Source organism: Westerdykella ornata (assembly GCF_010094085.1).
Source record: "Westerdykella ornata strain CBS 379.55 unplaced genomic scaffold EI97scaffold_1, whole genome shotgun sequence".
Classification (NCBI taxonomy): domain Eukaryota; kingdom Fungi; phylum Ascomycota; class Dothideomycetes; order Pleosporales; family Sporormiaceae; genus Westerdykella; species Westerdykella ornata.
In genome coordinates this window covers 1,556,947-1,575,923 of record NW_022986851.1, presented here as the reverse complement: position 1 = coordinate 1,575,923, position 18,977 = coordinate 1,556,947, and the positions used below count along the sequence as shown (strand labels likewise).

At 52.0% G+C, this 18,977-nt stretch overlaps 6 protein-coding genes across 6 annotated transcripts; 2 read left to right on the top strand and 4 right to left on the bottom strand.

Annotated features, from left to right (window-relative positions):
* Nucleotides 1–129: 129 nt before the first annotated feature.
* On the bottom strand, nucleotides 130–7,901 carry EI97DRAFT_389566 (uncharacterized protein). Its single transcript, XM_033796206.1, has 8 exons — nucleotides 7,588–7,901; nucleotides 6,718–7,522; nucleotides 4,870–6,662; nucleotides 4,144–4,818; nucleotides 3,688–4,082; nucleotides 2,833–3,599; nucleotides 2,465–2,782; nucleotides 130–2,249 (listed from the first exon to the last, which is right to left on the bottom strand). The coding sequence occupies exons 1-8, from the start codon at nucleotides 7,740–7,742 to the stop codon at nucleotides 270–272; spliced, it is 6,888 nt and encodes a 2,295-aa protein (XP_033658703.1). The 5' UTR covers nucleotides 7,743–7,901; the 3' UTR covers nucleotides 130–269.
* Nucleotides 7,902–8,133: 232 nt separating this feature from the next.
* On the top strand, nucleotides 8,134–9,607 carry EI97DRAFT_463542 (uncharacterized protein). The gene has a single exon (XM_033801363.1). The coding sequence runs from the start codon at nucleotides 8,279–8,281 to the stop codon at nucleotides 9,356–9,358; it is 1,080 nt and encodes a 359-aa protein (XP_033658702.1). The 5' UTR covers nucleotides 8,134–8,278; the 3' UTR covers nucleotides 9,359–9,607.
* Nucleotides 9,608–9,749: 142 nt separating this feature from the next.
* On the bottom strand, nucleotides 9,750–11,409 carry EI97DRAFT_429226 (2OG-Fe(II) oxygenase). The gene is made up of 3 exons (XM_033797395.1): nucleotides 11,031–11,409; nucleotides 10,552–10,954; nucleotides 9,750–10,439 (listed from the first exon to the last, which is right to left on the bottom strand). Exons 1-3 carry the CDS (start codon nucleotides 11,340–11,342, stop codon nucleotides 10,189–10,191), a joined length of 966 nt encoding a protein of 321 aa, XP_033658701.1. The 5' UTR covers nucleotides 11,343–11,409; the 3' UTR covers nucleotides 9,750–10,188.
* Nucleotides 11,410–11,753: 344 nt separating this feature from the next.
* On the bottom strand, nucleotides 11,754–15,642 carry EI97DRAFT_429225 (cytochrome P450). The gene is made up of 3 exons (XM_033797394.1): nucleotides 14,907–15,642; nucleotides 13,992–14,854; nucleotides 11,754–13,936 (listed from the first exon to the last, which is right to left on the bottom strand). The coding sequence occupies exons 1-3, from the start codon at nucleotides 15,319–15,321 to the stop codon at nucleotides 11,924–11,926; spliced, it is 3,291 nt and encodes a 1,096-aa protein (XP_033658700.1). The 5' UTR covers nucleotides 15,322–15,642; the 3' UTR covers nucleotides 11,754–11,923.
* Nucleotides 15,592–16,997, top strand: EI97DRAFT_463539 (GroES-like protein). Its single transcript, XM_033801362.1, has 2 exons — nucleotides 15,592–16,241; nucleotides 16,290–16,997. The coding sequence occupies exons 1-2, from the start codon at nucleotides 15,643–15,645 to the stop codon at nucleotides 16,819–16,821; spliced, it is 1,131 nt and encodes a 376-aa protein (XP_033658699.1). The 5' UTR covers nucleotides 15,592–15,642; the 3' UTR covers nucleotides 16,822–16,997.
* Nucleotides 16,998–17,019: 22 nt separating this feature from the next.
* On the bottom strand, nucleotides 17,020–18,518 carry EI97DRAFT_491159 (FAD/NAD(P)-binding domain-containing protein). The gene is made up of 3 exons (XM_033802254.1): nucleotides 18,374–18,518; nucleotides 18,106–18,301; nucleotides 17,020–18,050 (listed from the first exon to the last, which is right to left on the bottom strand). Exons 1-3 carry the CDS (start codon nucleotides 18,476–18,478, stop codon nucleotides 17,308–17,310), a joined length of 1,044 nt encoding a protein of 347 aa, XP_033658698.1. The 5' UTR covers nucleotides 18,479–18,518; the 3' UTR covers nucleotides 17,020–17,307.
* Nucleotides 18,519–18,977: the final 459 nt, after the last annotated feature.

The following is an 18,977-nucleotide window of genomic DNA, read 5'->3' as shown; positions in this document are numbered from 1 at the left end:
GTATCTCCACGTTCCCAAGACAATGATTAGTAGTAGCTGTAGGCTTAGCAACTCTCCTTTTTCTAGAGCTCTAGCTCCTTTCCTTTGAAAAAAAAAAAAAAAAAAAAAAAAAAAAAAAAAAGCCAAGGTCTGCAACCGCGTAGCTTGCTATACAGCAGAAACGTGCATGTGGCCAGGCAGTTGATACCCAGGGGAATCTAACAGAGATTACCTATCTAGTAACGGCTATCAACATCAAGCAGGGAGCAGCAATGGATCCTGGCCTAGCACTAACTTAGACATATCTCCTCTTCTACCAAGCCGGAGATATTTGAAGCTTTGAAGTGCATGATACCATGTAGGTAGCACTCGCCAATAAGTTTATAGTGCCCCGGTTCTTCGTCTTCCCTCAACACGAAGGGTACTCTTGAGCCGAAGAGCAATACCACCTTGTCATTCCGTCTCGTGTCGCCAGGCACAATCCCAACATACCCTTTCTCAGTCACACAGAGCGCGGCGTCTGGAATCAGAGCTAGAAAACTCCCAGCTGTATGCAGATATGCATTCACGAGCTTTTGTGACGTATCCGACATCTCATCCATCTGCTTACGAGCGTTCTGGTCGAGTCGGATACCACAGATAGTTGATTTGAGTTCCGGTCCCCAAACTTCTGAATCGGAGGGCTGTCGGTTCTTGTGGTAGGGGCCTATGGCATCTCCAATGAGACACTTCACGCGAAGGTCATCTTTCCCGTCGGGGCTATCATCTGTGTACCCCCCGAAGTTCGCCATAACCTCTAAGCTTTCGAGCAAATCGAGGCCGAGTGAATATTGCGATATTCCAGGATCTAGACTGTCCCCGATAGAATCGAATATGTAACCCTTTAAAACTAGTATCGGGGCTGCGTAGCTCGAGCTTGGTTCACGGACGACGACACCTCGCGACCCTGGTGGATGGGCGCTGAAAAAGTGAGTGCCAGTGCCATCCCCGGGGCCAGTCACCACCCAAGTCGAGATTGTCGGCATGAATTGTTCTGATTTCCGGAGGTTCATGAAGTCGGGGATCCAGGTGCAGAAGGATGACGACTTTTCGCTGCCCGCGCGATATAACAATTGCAGCCAGTCATGGGATGCGACATACTGCTTGGCGTATCTTGTTAGGATAACCTCATCCTTTGACTCGTAATCGGGGTAGAACGCTTTTACATCAGTGGCATCCGTGGCCATGTGCAGCATCGCAAATAGCTTATCTCGTGGCTTGGAGGACTCAGTATGGTGGAACATCTCGAGCAATTGCAACAGGGTGTATCGTCTACCCTCCTTCTTATAAAGCTCTCGGGTCTTGTTGAGGTGTAGAACGGGGCCTGAGCTTCGTAGTCTCTCCCCTTTCTCCAATAATTCTCTTTCACACTGAGAGATTGCGGCGATGAAGTCATCCCATCCAAGCTCCTGATCACCGCATACTATTGACACTTCTGATCCAAACACCAACTCTTGTATAGTCCAAGTGCGACCAAACCATGCCCGAGCTAAAAATTCGCTGATGTGGTCGAACTTCGTGTTTGGATCCAAGAGGTCATCAGATGAAGGCCGGAGACCACGCAACTTGAGTATCCAGTCCATAGCGTACAGGTCTTCTGCTCGTTTGGCCCCTGTCCAGATCACAACCTTTTCTGCAATGTCGTAGAGAGATCCCATCCGCCGGACCTGCATATTCTTCTCAATATTGTTACCTTGATCGATACAGATAGCATCTGCCCAGATTAAAGAATTTACACCCTTTCTTCGGAGATACCTAAGGCATCCATTCAGAGAATCTGTGATCCGTATCTGTCCTTTGCTGGTCTTGAAGAGAGGCGATTGATCGTTTGGCCTAGACCCCCAGACGTAGGAAATGGCCCAGAATGAAGTTTCTGGGTCTCGCAAATCCTTAACAATGAGTTCTCCTTGCAGGGGCTCGTTATCATTCCCGGGCTTGAGTTGCAACAGCCGTATTTCTCGGTCACCGACGTAAAGGTCTTTGTAGATCTCATGTGTATCCGTTGCAAGGCCTTGGCCTAATGATTTCCTGTAGAGGATTGCAGGAGTGTTAGGCAAAACGCTGCCTTCAAAAGAGCTCTGCGCCTCAAGGGAAATCACGCGGTCCCGATAAAGCTTCCAAGGATCTGCGTAAAGTGCAAAGCCAGGATCATCGTGGATGTTGTAAACCCTTGCAATGACGTATACATGTTCAATTGGACCTTGCTTGTCGACTGTGGTCATCTTTATTGCCTGTAGATCAATCTTTAGTTCATGCAACAAATATTGGGGTTTACGAAGGAGAGTTAGGCGAGTAGCTAACAACGTTTCTGACAATATGGATCCACAATGGTTGAGTCCCAAACCTGGAAATGTGAAGCAGTAAGATCGCTGCCCACTCCATGCAGTGGTAATATTCCCCACTGTGGCTAGATACCTCAAATAACGTAAACAAGATTATTACTAACCTTTTCGTATTGTTGGACAGGGAGTATAAATGCTGAATGAAGTCCACCGCTAGTACCACATACCTCAATATGAAAGGTACAGGTCTCTGCAAACGGAATGTTATCGACGGCATCCTCAGTATTCATCAACTCTTTAAGCTTTCCCTCTGTGTCCACAATAGTAAATGCGGAATAAGTGAAATCTTCGGTGGGGCTCTTCGGTGAAAACGGTGCGTGTCCATTGCGTAGGCGGAATTCACTCGTCCAATGCTCGCTCGGTTTGTAGAGGTTGTTGCCGTGGATATCTTTGCCCAGAAACCCCTCGAAATAGCGTGACATCTATAACTTGTCAGTTTCCGGCAATGTATTTACATTGGGATGAAGAATACATATAGCTCTGCTAGATACCGCGTCTCTTTAGTATCTTCGCCATAGAACACCATTGTCGGCAAAGAATCCGCGAGGTGCACCGTTCCAGACTTCATATGCACAAACCTGTTTGCATCCCTCCTGTATCTCTTCTCCGATAGGAGAGTTTCTTCGTAATCATCAGAAGGAAGGAAGTGTGTTCTTTGCTGTGAGGGTGCCTTTTCTCCTGGGCTATGCTCCATCGACTCTGTTGTTACGGTTCCAACGTCCATTACATCTAAATAATGCCCGGATATCTTGGCCTCTCGGACTCTTCCTGAGGGTTCTTTTGGGATTTCTTTGCTATTATCCAGCACTCTTCCTGGTTCGTTCTTGCCCTCTTGCGCTGATTCGAATATTCTTTGGTCTATGGTACCTTCATTGCTTGAGTTGTTGTCTTCGTCAGTGGTCTCTATTTCATCAGCTGCTGTCCCGGCGCCCCTTTCCTTCACAAATTTCTCGGCGTTCATCTCAGGATTGGGCATTTTAGGATTCCCAGACGATGGCTTCTCACGGATACTTTGACCTATCTTTGCTGATGCCATTTCCAGTCTATCTTGATTATCAGTGCCAGAAGACACGAGTGTTTCTGTGACGTTTTGCTGGCTAGATGGCATATCGTTGGGGTTTAGCGCCCGTAGAGTCGCAGCATCATTACCTGATGTCATGTTGTTGGAAGGCAGATCCGTCTTCCCCTCTCGTTCTACCTTATCGGGCGCCGCACTCTTGCTGTCAGGTCGAACCGGTTCTGGTACACATCAGAATCGTGCAAAACGAGGAAAGGACACGGTCCGCCACCGTTTCCTTTCGAATGATTGCAGGGCAGGGAGACTTACCTTTTCTGCGGGCCTTCATTTGGTTCTTCCTTCTCGGCCATCTTTCCAGATCTTTTTCTAGCAGTGCCAAATTACTATGAGCAAGGATCTGCGTCAGGAGCGCAGCATCATCTTTGTCTTCAATGCCGAAGAACTCTAGAAGTCCTCTGGACATTTCGATTGGAGGAGGTCCGCTCATTAAAGCTTCTTCCAAATCGTCTTCTCCCGCAATATATATTACCAGTGCATCTTCTTCGCTTCTACAGCTCACCGCAGCCGTGTCAGTGTGACTATCAACTACTAGATTCCCAGACCTTAACGTCCAGCTGTTGCCGATTTGATGACATTTTATGGCGCGGATATTCTCCAAGCTGCTCACCATGTGGACAATATCCGAATAGTTGCTTAGAATCGCTCTGCAACAAAGTGTCAGTGCTTTGGAAAATGGTCGACCAGAAGAGGGTGTTTGTAACTCACGAAATTATGTAAGGCACTTTCTTCCGGAGCGCTGCCGTGTAGTTCTCCAGTAGTTCTGGCTGCTCAGCTGCGAAGGCATTCTGAGTGACCAATCTCGACAAGCACCTCTGTTCCATCCCAAGTCCTTCTATCAGTCTATTCAACTGGACAGAATCCAATAATGACAAATCGGCCAGATCAACCAACCCAAGGAAGGCTTTCCGCAAATGATGACGATCTGGTACAAACCAAGCTTTCCTGTCGTCCGCTGACCGAAGTGCGAAGGTATCCAATTTTGGACCTGTTAATCTTACAGGAATCATGCGAAGAGACCTGAACTGGTTTCCCCTGAGAGGAAGCCGAAATTCCAGGTTATTTTCAAATCCCATCGCTCTGTATTCCATGGAAGGGTTGAGGTGGGATGAGATGTGGGCTAATAGCGATGAGATGTGATCTATATCGTCCGAGTCGCGCAATAGTGAGGCTTCCAATATCATATGTAATTCTTCCGGTTGGTTGACCCCTAGTTTTGTGGAGAAGAGATACTTTCGACGCGGGTAAAGGTCTTTTAATAGCGGGACACGCTTGAAGCATGAAGGTCCATCCCATACACACAAGTGAGCGTCCCGCCAAACGCCTCTTGATGCTCCGATTGATTCTGGCACATATATGGAAGCCTCTTCTTCGAGAGCATCCCTATGTAGCTACAGTTAGTAGCAGTCGAAATCTGGGGGCTCTATGACGTACACAATCTCCTCGCTATCGGGACCATCGACGAAGTTTTCCAGATGCATGTATATCTTATCCATATGTGCATGACTTACATCGGTACCCCTGATCTCTCTAAGATGGTTGATGAACACGCTGGCTTTGAGTTCGAGAATAACCCCGAAGTTGCGGAGAAAGTCCCAGGAAGGCTCGCTGGGGTCGGGCACTTCAAGAAGCCTGTCCACTGGCACCGCCCCTCGCATCTCTCCGGAATCACTTCTGCTTCGCAGCGCGAGTAATCTTCGACAGACGATACATTGCTCAATGGGACGTCTGCAGCGCTCAAATGCGTTCGCATCACAGAGCTCAAGGATGTTCTCCCTAGGAAGGTAGGTTTCCGCCAATTTGACTTCGGCTGGCCAGTCCCCACTATGACATGGCACCATCATGTCTCGGACACCCTTGCTGAGTTCTTTCCTCGAACTCTGAAGCAACTCGCGTGGTGCGTCTCCATACGTGTCTCCGGATGGCTTAATGAACCAAGCGCCGTAAAAATGCCATCTATCTCTTAACATCCGCAGTATCCGTATTGGATCCTCCAGAGCTATGGATTTGAAGTCCTTGTGTAATACGTAACTTACGCCGTCGGACGATGCTGCCACACGTAGCATCCTTCGAACCTTGACAACTTTGGTCAGGAACTCGAATCCGTCTGGCTCATGGCCAAAAGCCTTCATATAGCGCGGATGGAGGAACCGTAACCGAGTTTTGCACCCATAAGAGATTGAACTTGCGGAATGGCGCTCCGATGACCGAATGTAAATGTCTCTTGTTCTGCAAAATTCTCCATGCTCGTCTGTACACCAAAGATCAAGGGCCTCAGGATCCTTTCCCTTCTCGGCTGTCCAGCCCGAGCGATACAGGAACTCCATATGTGACACCAGATCTTCGGTGTTGTAAAGCGTCTGCAGCGTGTGGAGTAGTAGATGGGGATCCCACCATGTGTATTTTCTCGAGTACTCTGCGTGTTCAGTTACGATATGCTTGCAGAGCTCTGCTGGTGTCCCGTTTTTGATCCCAATGGCCCGAAGTAATTCGGCATGCGACTGGTTATTCAAGACGTCGGGATGGACCATGAACACATTTGGTACACTCAACGGGAACGCCAAGTTATCCGGCAGATCGGTGGCAAAATAGCAGTAACCAGCAGAAGGAGAGACCCAGTTACCACCTACGAGTGGCACGATCTCTAGGCCCGCAATCTCTTCACGGTGATCTTTGAGCAGCGCCAGCAATGTACCGCATAGCTGTTCGTACCACGCAACGGGCATCTTGCGAAATTGGCCTGGAGCTTCGCTGATGAATTCTCGCAGATCTCTAAAGAATACCGGGGTGGTCTGTGTTTTGACGCCGAGCTTTTGAAGGACTTCTAAGCCACTATTTGAGCCGATAAAGTACCTTGTATTGAGTGGGCGTTTTGAACAGTATTCTGGAGGTATCAGGGGGGCGCCGTTGGCGTTCATGAACCGTTTTGGAACAAACATCAAATTGCTGGGCGGCGTGAAATGGCCCTGGAGATCCTCCAGAACTGCTGTTTGAGAAAGCGCAGCTTCTAACTCTTTTGGGAGGGAGTTGAATATATCTAGGGCACCATTTTCAAAATGAAGTAGCTGGGGCCATGAGTATCGCAAGGCGGAGTCAACGCAAGCTCCGAATTGTTTTATAGCTTCGACCAGGGCGATTGGAAGCATGCGAATGAGATGAAGGTTCCACTCATTAGACTCAATCTCCTTACGATTGGCAGTGACGATGAAGTCGGATTGGACGTAGAACTAAGGCATAAACATTTAGTCGAGGTGTCGGATCACGACGGAGACTGTAACCGACCTTAAATCCATACTTTGCCACTGGTAAATAGGCATAGACGCCTCCGTACTGATCGTTACTACTCCACTCGCGGCCCTCTTCAAATGCCAGAATGATCTCTGCGTCACTCCAACCTGGTCGTGAACTATGGTTTGGCAGGCCGGTCACAGGATATCGAAAAACCATAAGGGATGAGACGCTCCTGTCACGCTCGCATCGAACTCTATGGAGTACCCTTGGGGCCTTTGGAATGCTCCCAGCCGTAAGTGTTTTTACAGTTGGTCCCCGAGCTCTAGCGAAGATACCGTCTCCATGCCCAGGGTGGATGGTAATGTTGATATACCTGACTTGCTGGAGAAACAACAGTATGATCGGATCTATTGCTTCCAACGCTTTTCGGACCTGCGCGTCATGTTTAGGGTCCACATCGATTAATATTCCAGTGTAACCTTCCGTCGTGGACTCGGGAAAGGCATCCCAGGTAGGCCGAATCCTACCCTGTGGCAGGTTTTTATCGAACTTGAACTGGTAGAAGCCCGATTTGATCCAGACAGAGCTACAAACTTTGAACACAGACTTAAAACCGATGCCTTTCTCGCCAATATGCCTTCTCGTTGGGTTCATCTTCGTCTTCGTGCTGTTGTCGGCATCGCATAACGCCTCGACGTTGGCTTTGGTGAATCCAATCTCATTGCACTCGAAAAGTAGTCGATTACTAGAGTATTTGATGTTGATGATTGGGTCTGCATCATACTCTGTATCGTCCGCGTTTTGGAGGAGCTCGTAAATAAAGTGCTCAGGTTTACTGTATAGCTCCTCACTGAGCCTGATATAGGACATTGGTTATCATCAAGAATGACTTCTCAAACGCCACACTAGAATGGCACATACCTTTTCAGCAGACGATCCTGCCTTGCGGCAAAGTCAACCGACAAACTTTTTCGAATGGCTTCTATGTGTTGCCTCGCCGCGGCCGGAGATTCCGGAAATTCTGCCCGTTGTGCCATTGAGCGGGATTGCCTGGCAAGGCTTTCTCGGTCGGGCATTGGTCTTCTCCACACTCAAAGCTCGAATACTCTGTGGGAAATATGATATTTAATGGGTTAGGTTTTATTGTGCAATTGTATCGCAGCCAAACCGTGTGGCTGACATCTCGTAATGCCATAACATTGGTATGCCCTTTAAACGGATATGTTCCAGAGTAGTATAGAGTTGCTGAGCTGGCATTCTGATGATTGACCGGAGCAAGTCTCCCGTTGGCCACAAGGCACAGCGAGCCTGCATGATCTAGCCGCTGGCGCTTAGTCTGACGAAGTTCGCATACGACCTACCAATGACAATCCTGCGAAAGACTACTGAAATGTCCATGTGCATTGAGCTGCGCCTGCAATATATCAAGCACTGCCCACCAACCCCGCCTTTCGTGTTTATACGGCGCTTCAAGGATGCGAGGCTACCCCTTGTGTGATGAGGGGATGGACTACAAAATTACCCGCAGCAGAGTTGTAGTAGCAGTACGCTGCTAACCGCCAACCACACCTCCACACTTCCCTCATTGCAAAGTCTCCCATTCATCCCGCAAATGTTGTCCTGGTCATATACGCCCGAGCGATGGGCATTCGATGTTACATCCCTCATGGTCCTCATAGGCGAAGACGAAGAACGCAAGTACCGGCTGAGCCAACGTTCGCTTCTGGAAGCACTTGCCGCAGCACCTGTTATTGGTCTACAGAATTATATACGCTCGTATGAGTTCCTGCTCGACGGATCTTCCCGAGAGTATTTCACGCCGTATGGATGCAAGACAGCACCGCTGCGAAACCCACGCCTGGACGCCGTCATCAGTCTCCAAGGGCTCTTAGACGACGGGAAATACGGTGTCTATCGCATCCGACATTCAAGCGAGACAAGTGCTCGGCGCAGGGGACAGCTGGCAATGATATTGTGGGTCTCGACGACGTGGATTTGCTCTGGGTTGATATTTGCTTTTCTCGGGCTGATACAGAGCGCAACCTGGATCGGTTTGGTGAATTGCGCCGCGCTCCTACTCTGGTCCATGATCTTACGGACGGTGGAGCACTACCAGATCAAGCCTTCAAATGTGAGCCGGGAAACCATTACCGGGCCCAATGAGCCCGATGCCGTATTCATTCTAGGCAGAAGAAACTCCGCTTTTGTCTTAGAAGGCACACGACAGCAGGTCAAGTTTTGGACCGCGCGAGGGTTACGATACGGTGACAATGGGACTGCTGCCAGGATATACCAGAACACGACTCGCGCCATCACATTCTTCCTCCTGACCTTCATCTTCGTCACCATTCCCAATGGCTCAACTATGGACCAAACAGCCTTTGTGCTCCTCAATATCCTGGGCCAAATCAATGTCCTCGTCGGACGCCTGCTGAACAGTTGGATATGCCTGGCGGGACTCGAGCGGCAGGCGGAAAACACGGATTCTGTCCCTAGCCGCACGCATATCTGGGCCTCTCTCTTGAGAAAGTTTGATGGGGTTAATAAAGTTAGCCGTGACTGGGCACAGGGTTTGGGATTGCCAGACACTGATGAATGGCGGGAGTGGCGGCAACGAATCGTGAAGGAGAGGCATGCAGACGCGAAACAACTGTACAACACAATCAGAGAAGAGCTGCGGCGCCAGTATTAGTCGAAGCGTTGGCAAGTGGGACGGGAAGGGCTGATAGTTCTGGAAGTAGCGGCTTCCTAGGAAACGCCAACTTGAGACGGCAAGGAGCTCCCGAAGTCGATGGAAAGTGCTTGGCGCCACCGAATGTGAGGTTTGGAATAATTATGAGGAGCAAAGGGCGTGAATGTACAGTATGGGGTAGCTAGGCTAAGGTAGACTCACCACCAATACACCATACGTTTAGATTATAGGGCATCGTTCGATGGGATTAGGTATAGCTAACATGCAAAACTTGCGGGAGCTAGAGCCGACTGCTTTGTTGTTGCTGTAGTCCCCTTCCCCCAATCAAACTGGTATGTAGCGGTCATCACCCAACAAGGCCGTTCAGAGCTGAGGTCGAGAGCGGCGGTAGGGCACGTGTAAGATTAACTAAAACTACGCAAGTATATACACATATATGTAGCTCTCTGAGAAATTTGGCTTGGGGTTTATCCTGGGTTCTTATTTTTAACTGCCTGATTCCATAAGGAGGCTCTCCTTCCCTAGAATATAGGCAACGAGGCAATTGTCTCCAAGGGATTTCTTCTCTTCAGTCCGCAACTGAGCACTTACACTTCGCGAAGCAATGCAGGCCACTTACTATCATTGGAGGGGAAGGCGATTCAACCACTCCAATGAAACATGGAGTGACAAACCCAATCTCAGCCTTTCTCACCACAGCAAATCTATTGATAAAAACTTCAGAACTACATGGACATCCAAACAGACGAACCCATTCAAAACACCAAGCCGCTCCTCCCCAATCCCGGCCCATCACGAACCCACGCCACCCCCAACCCACGCTCCTCCACTCAAGCAGCAGCCAAGACCTCATCCACGAACGGCTTCGGCACCGAGAACTGGCTCCCAAACCGCTTCACGAGCAACTGCGCGACGGTGCCATCTCCCGGGTTCGCGGGATTGAGCGGGTTCTTGGCCTCGAGGTCTCCGTGCCAGAAGGTCGCGCAGGAGAGACGGTCGTCCTCGCCTTTGTAGATGACGCGATGCTTTGCGCTGCGGTAGTGGCCGCCGGACCATTTCTGGATCATGTCGCCCATGTTGACTGGGGATGGGAGTGTTAGTTCTTACTTCTCGTTTCGATATGTATGTACGTGGGAAAGGGATTGGTTGGGTTGGGTTGGATAGAAGTAGCTCGGGGCGTAGAGGGGACTTACTAACAAACACATCCTCGATAGCAGGAACAGGAAACCACTCATCCCTCTCCTCATCCAAGACCTCCAGCCCCTCCTTCCCCGGCTCCTGGATCAAAGTCGTAACACCACCAAAATCCGTGTGCGGCCCGACGCCGAATTGACCCGGCAGCGTCTTGCTGAAGGGCGGGTACCGGATCATTTTCATCATGACGACGGGCTTGCGGGCGAAGTCGTCGACGAGCGAGGCCGGGTGGCCCAGGCCCTGGATCAGCATCTCCCAGATGGTGCGGCCGAGCCGGTTCGTCTCCTCGTAGTACGCCATGACGGGGTCTTTGAAGTCCGCGGATGGGAGGGAGGGCCAGAGGTTCGGGCAGTGGAACCCGGGGGGTTCGATGGTGGGGCACTCGCGGCCGATGTAGAATGCCTGGGGGAACATGTCAATTAGGAACTAGGTCAAAGGACACAGACATGTTAGCATGCGGGAGAAGTTAAGGACAGACCTCCTTAGCATCATGGAGCTTATCGCCTTCCCTCATGGAGTCACCCGAGCCCTCATATCCGCGGCGACCGGTACTGTTAAGGAACGACAACTTCATCTTCTCCTCCCTAGGAAGGCTGAACAGGTTCGGCAGAGCCTTCAAGAACTCTCGCTGTGTCTGGAGAGGGATCCCATGGCCCTTGACCTGGACGAAGCCGAACTTGTGGCACGCATCGCAGAGATCGGCAATCACGCGCTGCTTCTCCTCCTCGGAACTGGGGTTGATGTAACCGCTTAAGTCGACGAGAGGGAGCTCCAGGTTGCTTGCGGCCATGTTGATGGAGGTCTTGCGTGTGTATGTCTGTCTGGAGGGTGGAGACTGACTTGAAGTTGGTTGCGACCTTTACTGGAAGAATGAAAGTGCTTTATGCAAGATAGCAACAAGAGTCCAAACGTAGACACCGTGCTTTCGGCAGTTTCTTGTGACAGTTCGGCGAGTTTGATGCAACTTCAGCTGAGGCTCACGCTCCTCATTCGGCGCGTTCAGAATTGGAATCAGAACTTCCCGAATGCCGCACGATTGTCATCACCGACTACACGGGAGGCGTACGGGCGGACTCGGTGCGTATCCATCCCGCGTACCACGGTGTCTTTCTGGTACGGTAGTCATTTCACAAGAATTGGGAAGACAGGGTGACGTACTGATGGGGACCAGGATGAAACTATTCTCACATTTTAGTTCATGCAAGAAGAACAAGTAAACCATTGCACTAAAACCCTTAAAATCATCTCCTTGTTTGGAATCATAGACTCATAGTAGACAAGAAAAGTCTTGACAACAACAGCTACAACATGAACAAATTGGCGCCATCAATAGAGTTCAGAACTAATGAAATCCAATAAGCTACCTATTCCCTAGTACGTATCGCTAACATAGCGCGTGTTCTTGATCTGATCAAACCACTCATGAGACTCCGCCTCCCCACTACCCGTCTTCTCCATGTACACGCGCCTCCAAGTATCAGCACAGCTCCGTCCAAGCCTAGCTGCGCTTCCGCAAACGAAGATCTTCGCTCCGCTGTCGAACAACTCCCAGACTCGGTCGCGATGCTCCCAAATCGCATCACTGACGTAGCGTCCCTTCAGCCCCTCACCCGGACGCGAAAAGCATAGAATGATGGTTACCAGCCCTTCCTTTTCCCAGGCCGTCAATTCGGACCGGTACAGGTAGTCTTTCTCTGGATGTCGGCAGCCATAGAACAGTAAGGCAGGGCCGAGCTTGCTGGCGTTCGCCCGTTTGAGTGCAGCCCGCTCCTGAATGAAGGCGCGCATGGGTGCTATTCCCGATCCAGCAGCAAACATGACAATGGGCGTCTCGGTGGTGGCTGGAAGCTTGAACGTGGCCAAAGTCGGACGGGTGAGGCAGGTAACTTGGTCTCCAGGCTTGCGGCTTGCGAGATATGTCGAGGCCACTCCATGGAACGTGCCGTGCCCGCTCATAGAGGGGCCTTCAAGAACATCAAACGTGATACTCGCACTCAAGCCGGCCTTGGTACGGCTTGCGGGATCCAATGGCGACGAGGCAAGAGAGTACAGACGCGGGGTCATGGGAAGCAGCATATCGACGTAGACACCGAATGGCAGATCCAATCCTGGGACTTCGTCTAGAACATCAATGATGGAGAATCGCTTGTCGAGTAGAGTCTGGTATGAAGTGTTTTGTCGCAGGCGATCCAGTATTGATTGTTCCTTGCTGCCCTTGTCCGCCATCGATGACAAGGTTCCAAGCTGTCGCTGAGTGATGGGCGCAGAAAGCTCGACACAGTTGAGTAGGAAGTGTTCGACCGCCATGGGTACTGCTGGAAGGAAATCCTTCTTGGTTGTCTGAATGCTCATAACATCTTGGGCCCCAAGCGAGAATCTCTTCATCACTCTCGAGACAACCTCCTCGGGATTGCGACCAAGCACGGCCAAGTGATCTCCGGAGCGATATTCGCACCCAGGGGGAAGGCGGATGTCAATGTGGCGTTTTGCAGAACCGACCGAAGCGTCGGCCAGCTCGCGATTGGCAACGACAACGCCAATTGCCAGTTGCTCACCTCCAGTTGCTTGAGGCAGGGTGCTCAAGCTGTTCCGCACAATCTGTACTTCAACACCAACTCTGTCCGTAGCATGGTCGTGGGGGGAGATGCCAGAAAGAGCCATGCACAGCTGCTCACTCCACGTCTCCCATGGTCCGACCATATCTTGCTTCACGTTCGCAAAGCCAGGGCTGATGATGCGATCCGCGCCGAGCAGAGCAAACGCCTCATCGATTCTCTTAGGAATACGATGGAAAGTGGTCCCCCAGTCGCTATTTCCCAGGCCGAACACCGCGTATTCCGTCTTTGGCGGGAATGTCTGCCCTTTGGACACGCGTTGTTCAATCCACGAGAAGAATCTCTTGCCGTTATCAGGCGGTCTTCCATCGTACGAGGGGGTAATGATAATGATGGGTTTGTCAACCGGCAGATTTTCAGTTGCGGCATCGAGGGTGCGAAGGTCCACGACATCCAGACCGTATTCCGGCGCAATCTTAACCAATTCGTGAGCCAGACTTTCAGACGTTCCCATGTTTCCGCCGTAAAGGACGGTGATGGGCTTCTTGGTCGGTGATCCCCCTTTTCCGTTCGCCTGCTGTTTCTGGGCCTTCTGCATTTTGGCAATGGTCCCGCCTCCAGGGATGCCAAGAATCAAGCTTCTGCCAGGACGACGGCGAACACGGATCTTGAAATCAATTGGCTTGAGAGCCATCTGGCCCCTCAGCTGCAATTCATAATCGGGGTCAACCTTCTCCATATCGAATTTCTGCAAAATCATGGCCAGGTTGATAAGCATCTCTTGTTCTGCAAAGCCGCGACCGATGCATGCTCGCAGCCCATCTCCGTACTGGTTTAATATCAGAAATTGTCCCCACATCAACCGCAAGATAGGATGTACTCACCGGTTTCCAAGCATTGGGAGGCAACTTCTCGAAGTTGACCTGCAACATGCGCTCCGGCCGGAACTCATCAGCATCCTCACCCCAGACTTCGCGATCACGGTGGAAATGGCGCCAAACGCCCGATACCATCTGTCCCTTGTGGATAAAGTATTTTCCGCCGATCACTGTGTCCTTGATCGCGAACCTGGTCAGGAGGCTGCTTGGATGCTGGAGGCGAAGGGTTTCCTTGATGCAGGCATCCAGGTAAGCTAGCTTGGGGAGCATCTCATATGTTACGACCTTGTCGCCGACGACTTGGTCGACCTCTTCCTGCGCCTTCCGGAGCACCTTGGGGTTGTTGCACAGGAAATAGTATACGAATGCAAGAGTGGCGCTGGTAGTCTCGTATCCGGCCCCGAAGAAGGTGGGAATTTGATACTCGACGTTCTCAATGCTCAGCTTTTCGCCTGTCTCGCGATCAACGCCATGGAGCAGAATGTTGAGCAGATCGTTAGCGTCTGGTTTCGGGTTTTCAAGCCGGTCTCTAATGATCTTCTTGCACAGCTCCTTCATCTTGCGAATGTTCTCCTGACGCTGTTGTTCTTCGCGGTAGTAGAAGTGATTTAACATCTCTGGACGGTTTGCCCTTCTTCCTGATTCGATAGCTGCCTCCTTGAGCTGGACCTGGAAGGGATGAGGTGCCTCGGAGTAGAATTCGTTGAAGCGGTAGCCGAACACACACAGCCCAACTGTGTCGAAGGCAAGACGGGATGTGTCCTCTATCGCTTCAATAACATGCTCAGGACCAAAGCGATCCCACTTCAGCACCATTTGGGCGCTGAGATCTTGCATATCGTCAAACATCTTTCTCAAGCCAATTGGACCTATGCAGGCCGTGAGTAAACGCTCGTGCGAGAACCCGAACTGGGAACGAACCAAAAGCTGGGACAAGAAGCCTGTGAGCCTTCCACCAATTCTTACTTGTCGACTCTGCGGAGAACAAGCCGTCACCAACGACGGAACTCATCTCCTTGTGAAGGCGGTGGGTGAACTTGGTGAAACGGCTGTCGTCGGCCATCTCGTCGACAAGCTCACGCGTACCGACAAAGACCCGAGGGTGGGTCATGCCCAGATCGAGCTTGTAGATGGGATCATATTCGTCCATCAACTGCCAGTAGGTACGGACGGGTAGGGTAGGGTCGAGATCGGGAGCATGGCCCAGCAGACCGAAGTAGGCCTGGTGTCGTGGAGAAGGTATCTCCACAAGCTTTGAGTGATCGATTGGCTCTTCAACAGAATCGTCGACGTTGAAGTCGACATTAGCTTTGGTAGGCTCATGTGGACAAGCCATGAGGAGAAGATTTGGGAGGGTGACAAAACACTGCGAAGACAGTGCACCGTGTTGTGGATGTTACATGTATGCTCGAGGGTGTAGTTGGGATGGGCGACAACGAACAGATAATCTAGAGAGTAAACGGCCCGTATCGGACACAAAACCGTACGCTCAAGTCGGCGCGGTTCGGTGGTGATGTTCGGCGACTTTGGTGGACTCTGAATGTCAGTGCTGACTGCAGCCATATCCCGACCTCAGGTGATGTTGGCAACATATAAGGAATTGGGAACATAGGGAAACAGGATCGCTAGGTCAGCAATCACCAGACGAATATTCACCATGGGCGCGGCAAAGACGGATTCAACTCTACCGAGATACATGACGGCCATTGTGGCTGAAGGGCCTGGGAAGCTGGCCATCAAGCACAATGTGCCAGTGCCATCACTGGAACGTGGAACGGTGCTGGTGAAGACGGCCGCTGTGGCCATCAACCCGGCAGACGCAAAGATGCTTGACTACAGTGCAGCACCCGGGGCCATCCACGGTTACGACTTTGCCGGATACATTGTGGCGCTGGGTGAGGATGTACCGAGCCACTTCTTCGTGGGCGATCGAGTTGCCGGAATTGCGCACGGCGGGAACAAGCTGGCGCCGGGCAACGGTGCCTTTGCAGAGTACGTCTCAGCGTGTGCCGACCTGCTGCTGAAGGTTCCCGAGCACATGTCCATCGAGGATGCGGCAAGCCTGGGGACGGGACTCTCGACGGCGGCGCTCAGCTTCAGTCAGTTGCATCTCCCTGCCATCCTCCGCCAGCTGAAGTCAGCGGGTGAGGGTGGTGAGGATGCCAAGTCCGAATCGGATAAAAGTGACGCCGAATTCGTTCTGGTGGCTGGAGGGAGCACCGCCTCAGGCACACGCGCGATCCAGCTCCTCAAGTCGTGAGTAATAACTCCCTCAGGATAGTGGTCCTTTCTAACAGCTTGCAGCGCCGGCTTCAGGCCCATTGCGACCTGCTCCCCCGCCAACTACGCCCTCGTCCGCCGCTATGGCGCCGAGGAGGTGTTTGACTACAAGAGCCCGACCTGCGCCGCCGACATCCGCGCCTACACGGGCAACGAGCTTGCATTTGCCCTTGACTGCGTCACCCAGGCCGATACCACCCAGATGTGCTACCAGGCCCTTGGACGTGCCGGCGGCCGCTACGTCTCCCTCGAGCCCTTCCGCGATGCTGTAGCTCAGACCCGTAGCCACACTGTGGAACCGAGCTGGGTCATGGCGCTCGCCATCTTTGGTCGCGAAGTCGCCCTCGACGGAGAATATGGCCGCGCTGCCGACCCCGCAAACCGCGAGTTCGGTGTCGAAGCCTTCGCCGCTGCTCAGGCCCTGATGAATAGGAATCTCCTTCATGCTCATCCCGTCAAGGCCATGTCAGGGGGATGGCAGGGCGTGGTCAAAGGCGTCGACATTATCAGAAGCCGCGCCCAGTCGGGACAGAAGTTAGTATTCTCGGTAGCTTAGGCAGGGTGGTATAGATTATGGACTCATCTACGGAGTACTTGCTATGCTGTTTCGTCTGTCAGTGTCCTAAGGGCTATTCTTGTTATATCCGAATCTGATAGATGAATTTGACGTTCAAGAGTGTACGATAATAGCGTGTGTATTTGCATTTTCAAATCACTCTTCACAGTTTGGTTGTACTTTGGAGAATTGAAGTATCCCTAGCATTTGCGGTTGACTTAGCACTTGACGTCGGTCTCAGATATACACAACCGTGACCAATTCCCCCTATCGGACCCCTCGCTGTTCAGTCGGGCGTGAAAAGGCGGAGTATAGCTACCTTAATCCTAACAAAGCAGGAGGCATCAGCGAAAGCGTACTGCTCCTTCTTCCATAGCGGCTCATGCCCTCACGTCAAAAGTCCCCTCTTCCAAAACGATCGAATGACTTTCCATTGAATCTATGAACCGACCGCGGCCGAACTCCCATACCAGTCCCTGAAGGTCACTACGCTTGAACAGGCGGCAAGACAATCGCCACCTCAGGGAGAGGCCTCACCACCTGGCCCGCAGACATCAACTTCCCATCCTTGGTCTTCCTAGCCCCCTGCTCATTCCTCGAGTTGCGCACCGCATCCGTCCCGCGCTCCAGCATCTCAGCATTGTACTCAGAGACGGCAGCCCTGACCGCCTCGCTGTCCTTGACATCGAAACCAGGCCTGCTCAGGATCTTGGACAGGTTGAGCGAATCGATGAAGGCGTGGTAGCCTCCTTCGCCGCGGAAAGGCGTCATGGCGTGCGCTGCGTCGCCGACGAGGACCACTCTGCCTGCGGGGAGGCTCTCGAGTTCCAGGTCGCGCCAGACGTGAGGCTGCTTTCTGATGCCCTCGACGGGGGTCAGTTCGAAGAGCTCGCGGAACTGGGCGGGCATCTTGGCCACGGCCTTCATGACGTGGTCGAGCTTCTCCTCCTGCGTCGCGGTCTGCAGCCAGTGGTCGGGCTCGGCCACGCGGACGTCCGGCTGCATGAACATCCAGTAGTGCTTGCCGGAGACGCCGTCGGGCAGGACGTGGTGCAAGGCGCAGAAGTTCCAGAAGCCTAGATCGGGGCTGACGTAGACGTAGGCACTGTGACCGAGCGCAAGTTGACGCTTGAACTGCTCCCCTGAGAGCGTAACTTCGCCCACGATGGCCGCGAGGGGGACGACTTTGAGAAGCTCGCTGTTGGGCTTTCCCGTGACATGCTCACGTACTGGGTGCTCATGTTAGCATGATACTGCAACTGAATGTGCTAGGCCACCACCTACCGACGCTCTTGATTCCATCAGCACCGACGAGAATGTCGCCGCTAGCGCTGGTTCCATCCTCGAAGAACACCGTGACACCTTGGTCATCTTCCTCGATTCGAGAGACACGCTTGTTCCACTGGATCTTGAGGTTGGTGGAGAGCCAGTGGCGAAGGCGGTGTCGCTCAGCGCGGATAACGGGCGCCTCAGGCATATCCTGCAGGTTACACAACCTCAGCCTCGTGCCAGAATAGATAGTCTACACGGCACCGGAGATTTGATCACGTACCTGAACACCCATACGGCCGGGTCTCCCGGGGAAATACAGAGCCATCTGAGCATCGAGGTGGCTCAAAGGTTCCAGATGGTTGGTGGCCTTCTTGATGTCGGGCATGTCATCCGGGAACGACGACACGAGGTCGGCAATGATGCTGTGGATCCCAATTGCCCATCCCTGGAAACGGGAATCTTCGTTCTCATCACGCTCAAAGATCTCGAAAGAGATGCCCTTCTTGCGGAGACATTGAGCAAGGCTGAGGCCTCCAAGGCCACCTCCAACGATAAGCACGTGCATGATGGTGATGAGGAGGGAAATGAATCGTAATCGTTGATTCCCGTTCTTGCCCGTTCAGCTCCTGGAATGGGCCCCATTTTTGAGTTGTTTCCCATTCGTGTCTTCGGCGGTGAGGCTGGAATCAGGTTCGGTGGTTTTCACATAAGATCGCCGAGGAGCCTCTGCTGAGAATGAACCGAACCCAAGGGAAGAACCCCCATCCGGTGAGCGCCACAGCGGGAAGCGAAAGACAAAGAACACGCGACCGAACATGTACTCCGCAGGTTTACGGCCCCTGCATGATGCATGGAATTCGAAGCCTGTAATTGTTTATTACCTC

Excerpts from the sequence above, each read along its gene's own strand:
- EI97DRAFT_389566 (XM_033796206.1), bottom strand. The coding sequence starts at position 7,742 with ATGCCCGACCGAGAAAGCCTTGCCAGGCAATCCCGCTCAATGGCACAA. Across the intron at positions 4,819-4,869 it reads CCCGATAGCGAGGAGATTGT|GGATGCTCTCGAAGAAGAGG; the intron begins GTACGTCATAGA and ends GTAGCTACATAG. Across the intron at positions 2,783-2,832 it reads GGTATCTAGCAGAGCTATAT|ATGTCACGCTATTTCGAGGG; the intron begins GTATTCTTCATC and ends GACAAGTTATAG.
- EI97DRAFT_463542 (XM_033801363.1), top strand. The coding sequence starts at position 8,279 with ATGTTGTCCTGGTCATATACGCCCGAGCGATGGGCATTCGATGTTACA.
- EI97DRAFT_429226 (XM_033797395.1), bottom strand. The coding sequence starts at position 11,342 with ATGGCCGCAAGCAACCTGGAGCTCCCTCTCGTCGACTTAAGCGGTTAC. Across the intron at positions 10,955-11,030 it reads AGCTCCATGATGCTAAGGAG|GCATTCTACATCGGCCGCGA; the intron begins GTCTGTCCTTAA and ends ATGTTCCCCCAG. Across the intron at positions 10,440-10,551 it reads TATCGAGGATGTGTTTGTTA|TCAACATGGGCGACATGATC; the intron begins GTAAGTCCCCTC and ends TCCCATCCCCAG.
- EI97DRAFT_429225 (XM_033797394.1), bottom strand. The coding sequence starts at position 15,321 with ATGGCTTGTCCACATGAGCCTACCAAAGCTAATGTCGACTTCAACGTC. Across the intron at positions 14,855-14,906 it reads GCTTCTTGTCCCAGCTTTTG|GTCCAATTGGCTTGAGAAAG; the intron begins GTTCGTTCCCAG and ends CGGCCTGCATAG. Across the intron at positions 13,937-13,991 it reads CTCCCAATGCTTGGAAACCG|TACGGAGATGGGCTGCGAGC; the intron begins GTGAGTACATCC and ends ATATTAAACCAG.
- EI97DRAFT_463539 (XM_033801362.1), top strand. The coding sequence starts at position 15,643 with ATGGGCGCGGCAAAGACGGATTCAACTCTACCGAGATACATGACGGCC. Across the intron at positions 16,242-16,289 it reads GCGATCCAGCTCCTCAAGTC|CGCCGGCTTCAGGCCCATTG; the intron begins GTGAGTAATAAC and ends AACAGCTTGCAG.
- EI97DRAFT_491159 (XM_033802254.1), bottom strand. The coding sequence starts at position 18,478 with ATGCCCGACATCAAGAAGGCCACCAACCATCTGGAACCTTTGAGCCAC. Across the intron at positions 18,302-18,373 it reads CCGGCCGTATGGGTGTTCAG|GATATGCCTGAGGCGCCCGT; the intron begins GTACGTGATCAA and ends TGTAACCTGCAG. Across the intron at positions 18,051-18,105 it reads TGATGGAATCAAGAGCGTCG|TACGTGAGCATGTCACGGGA; the intron begins GTAGGTGGTGGC and ends ATGAGCACCCAG.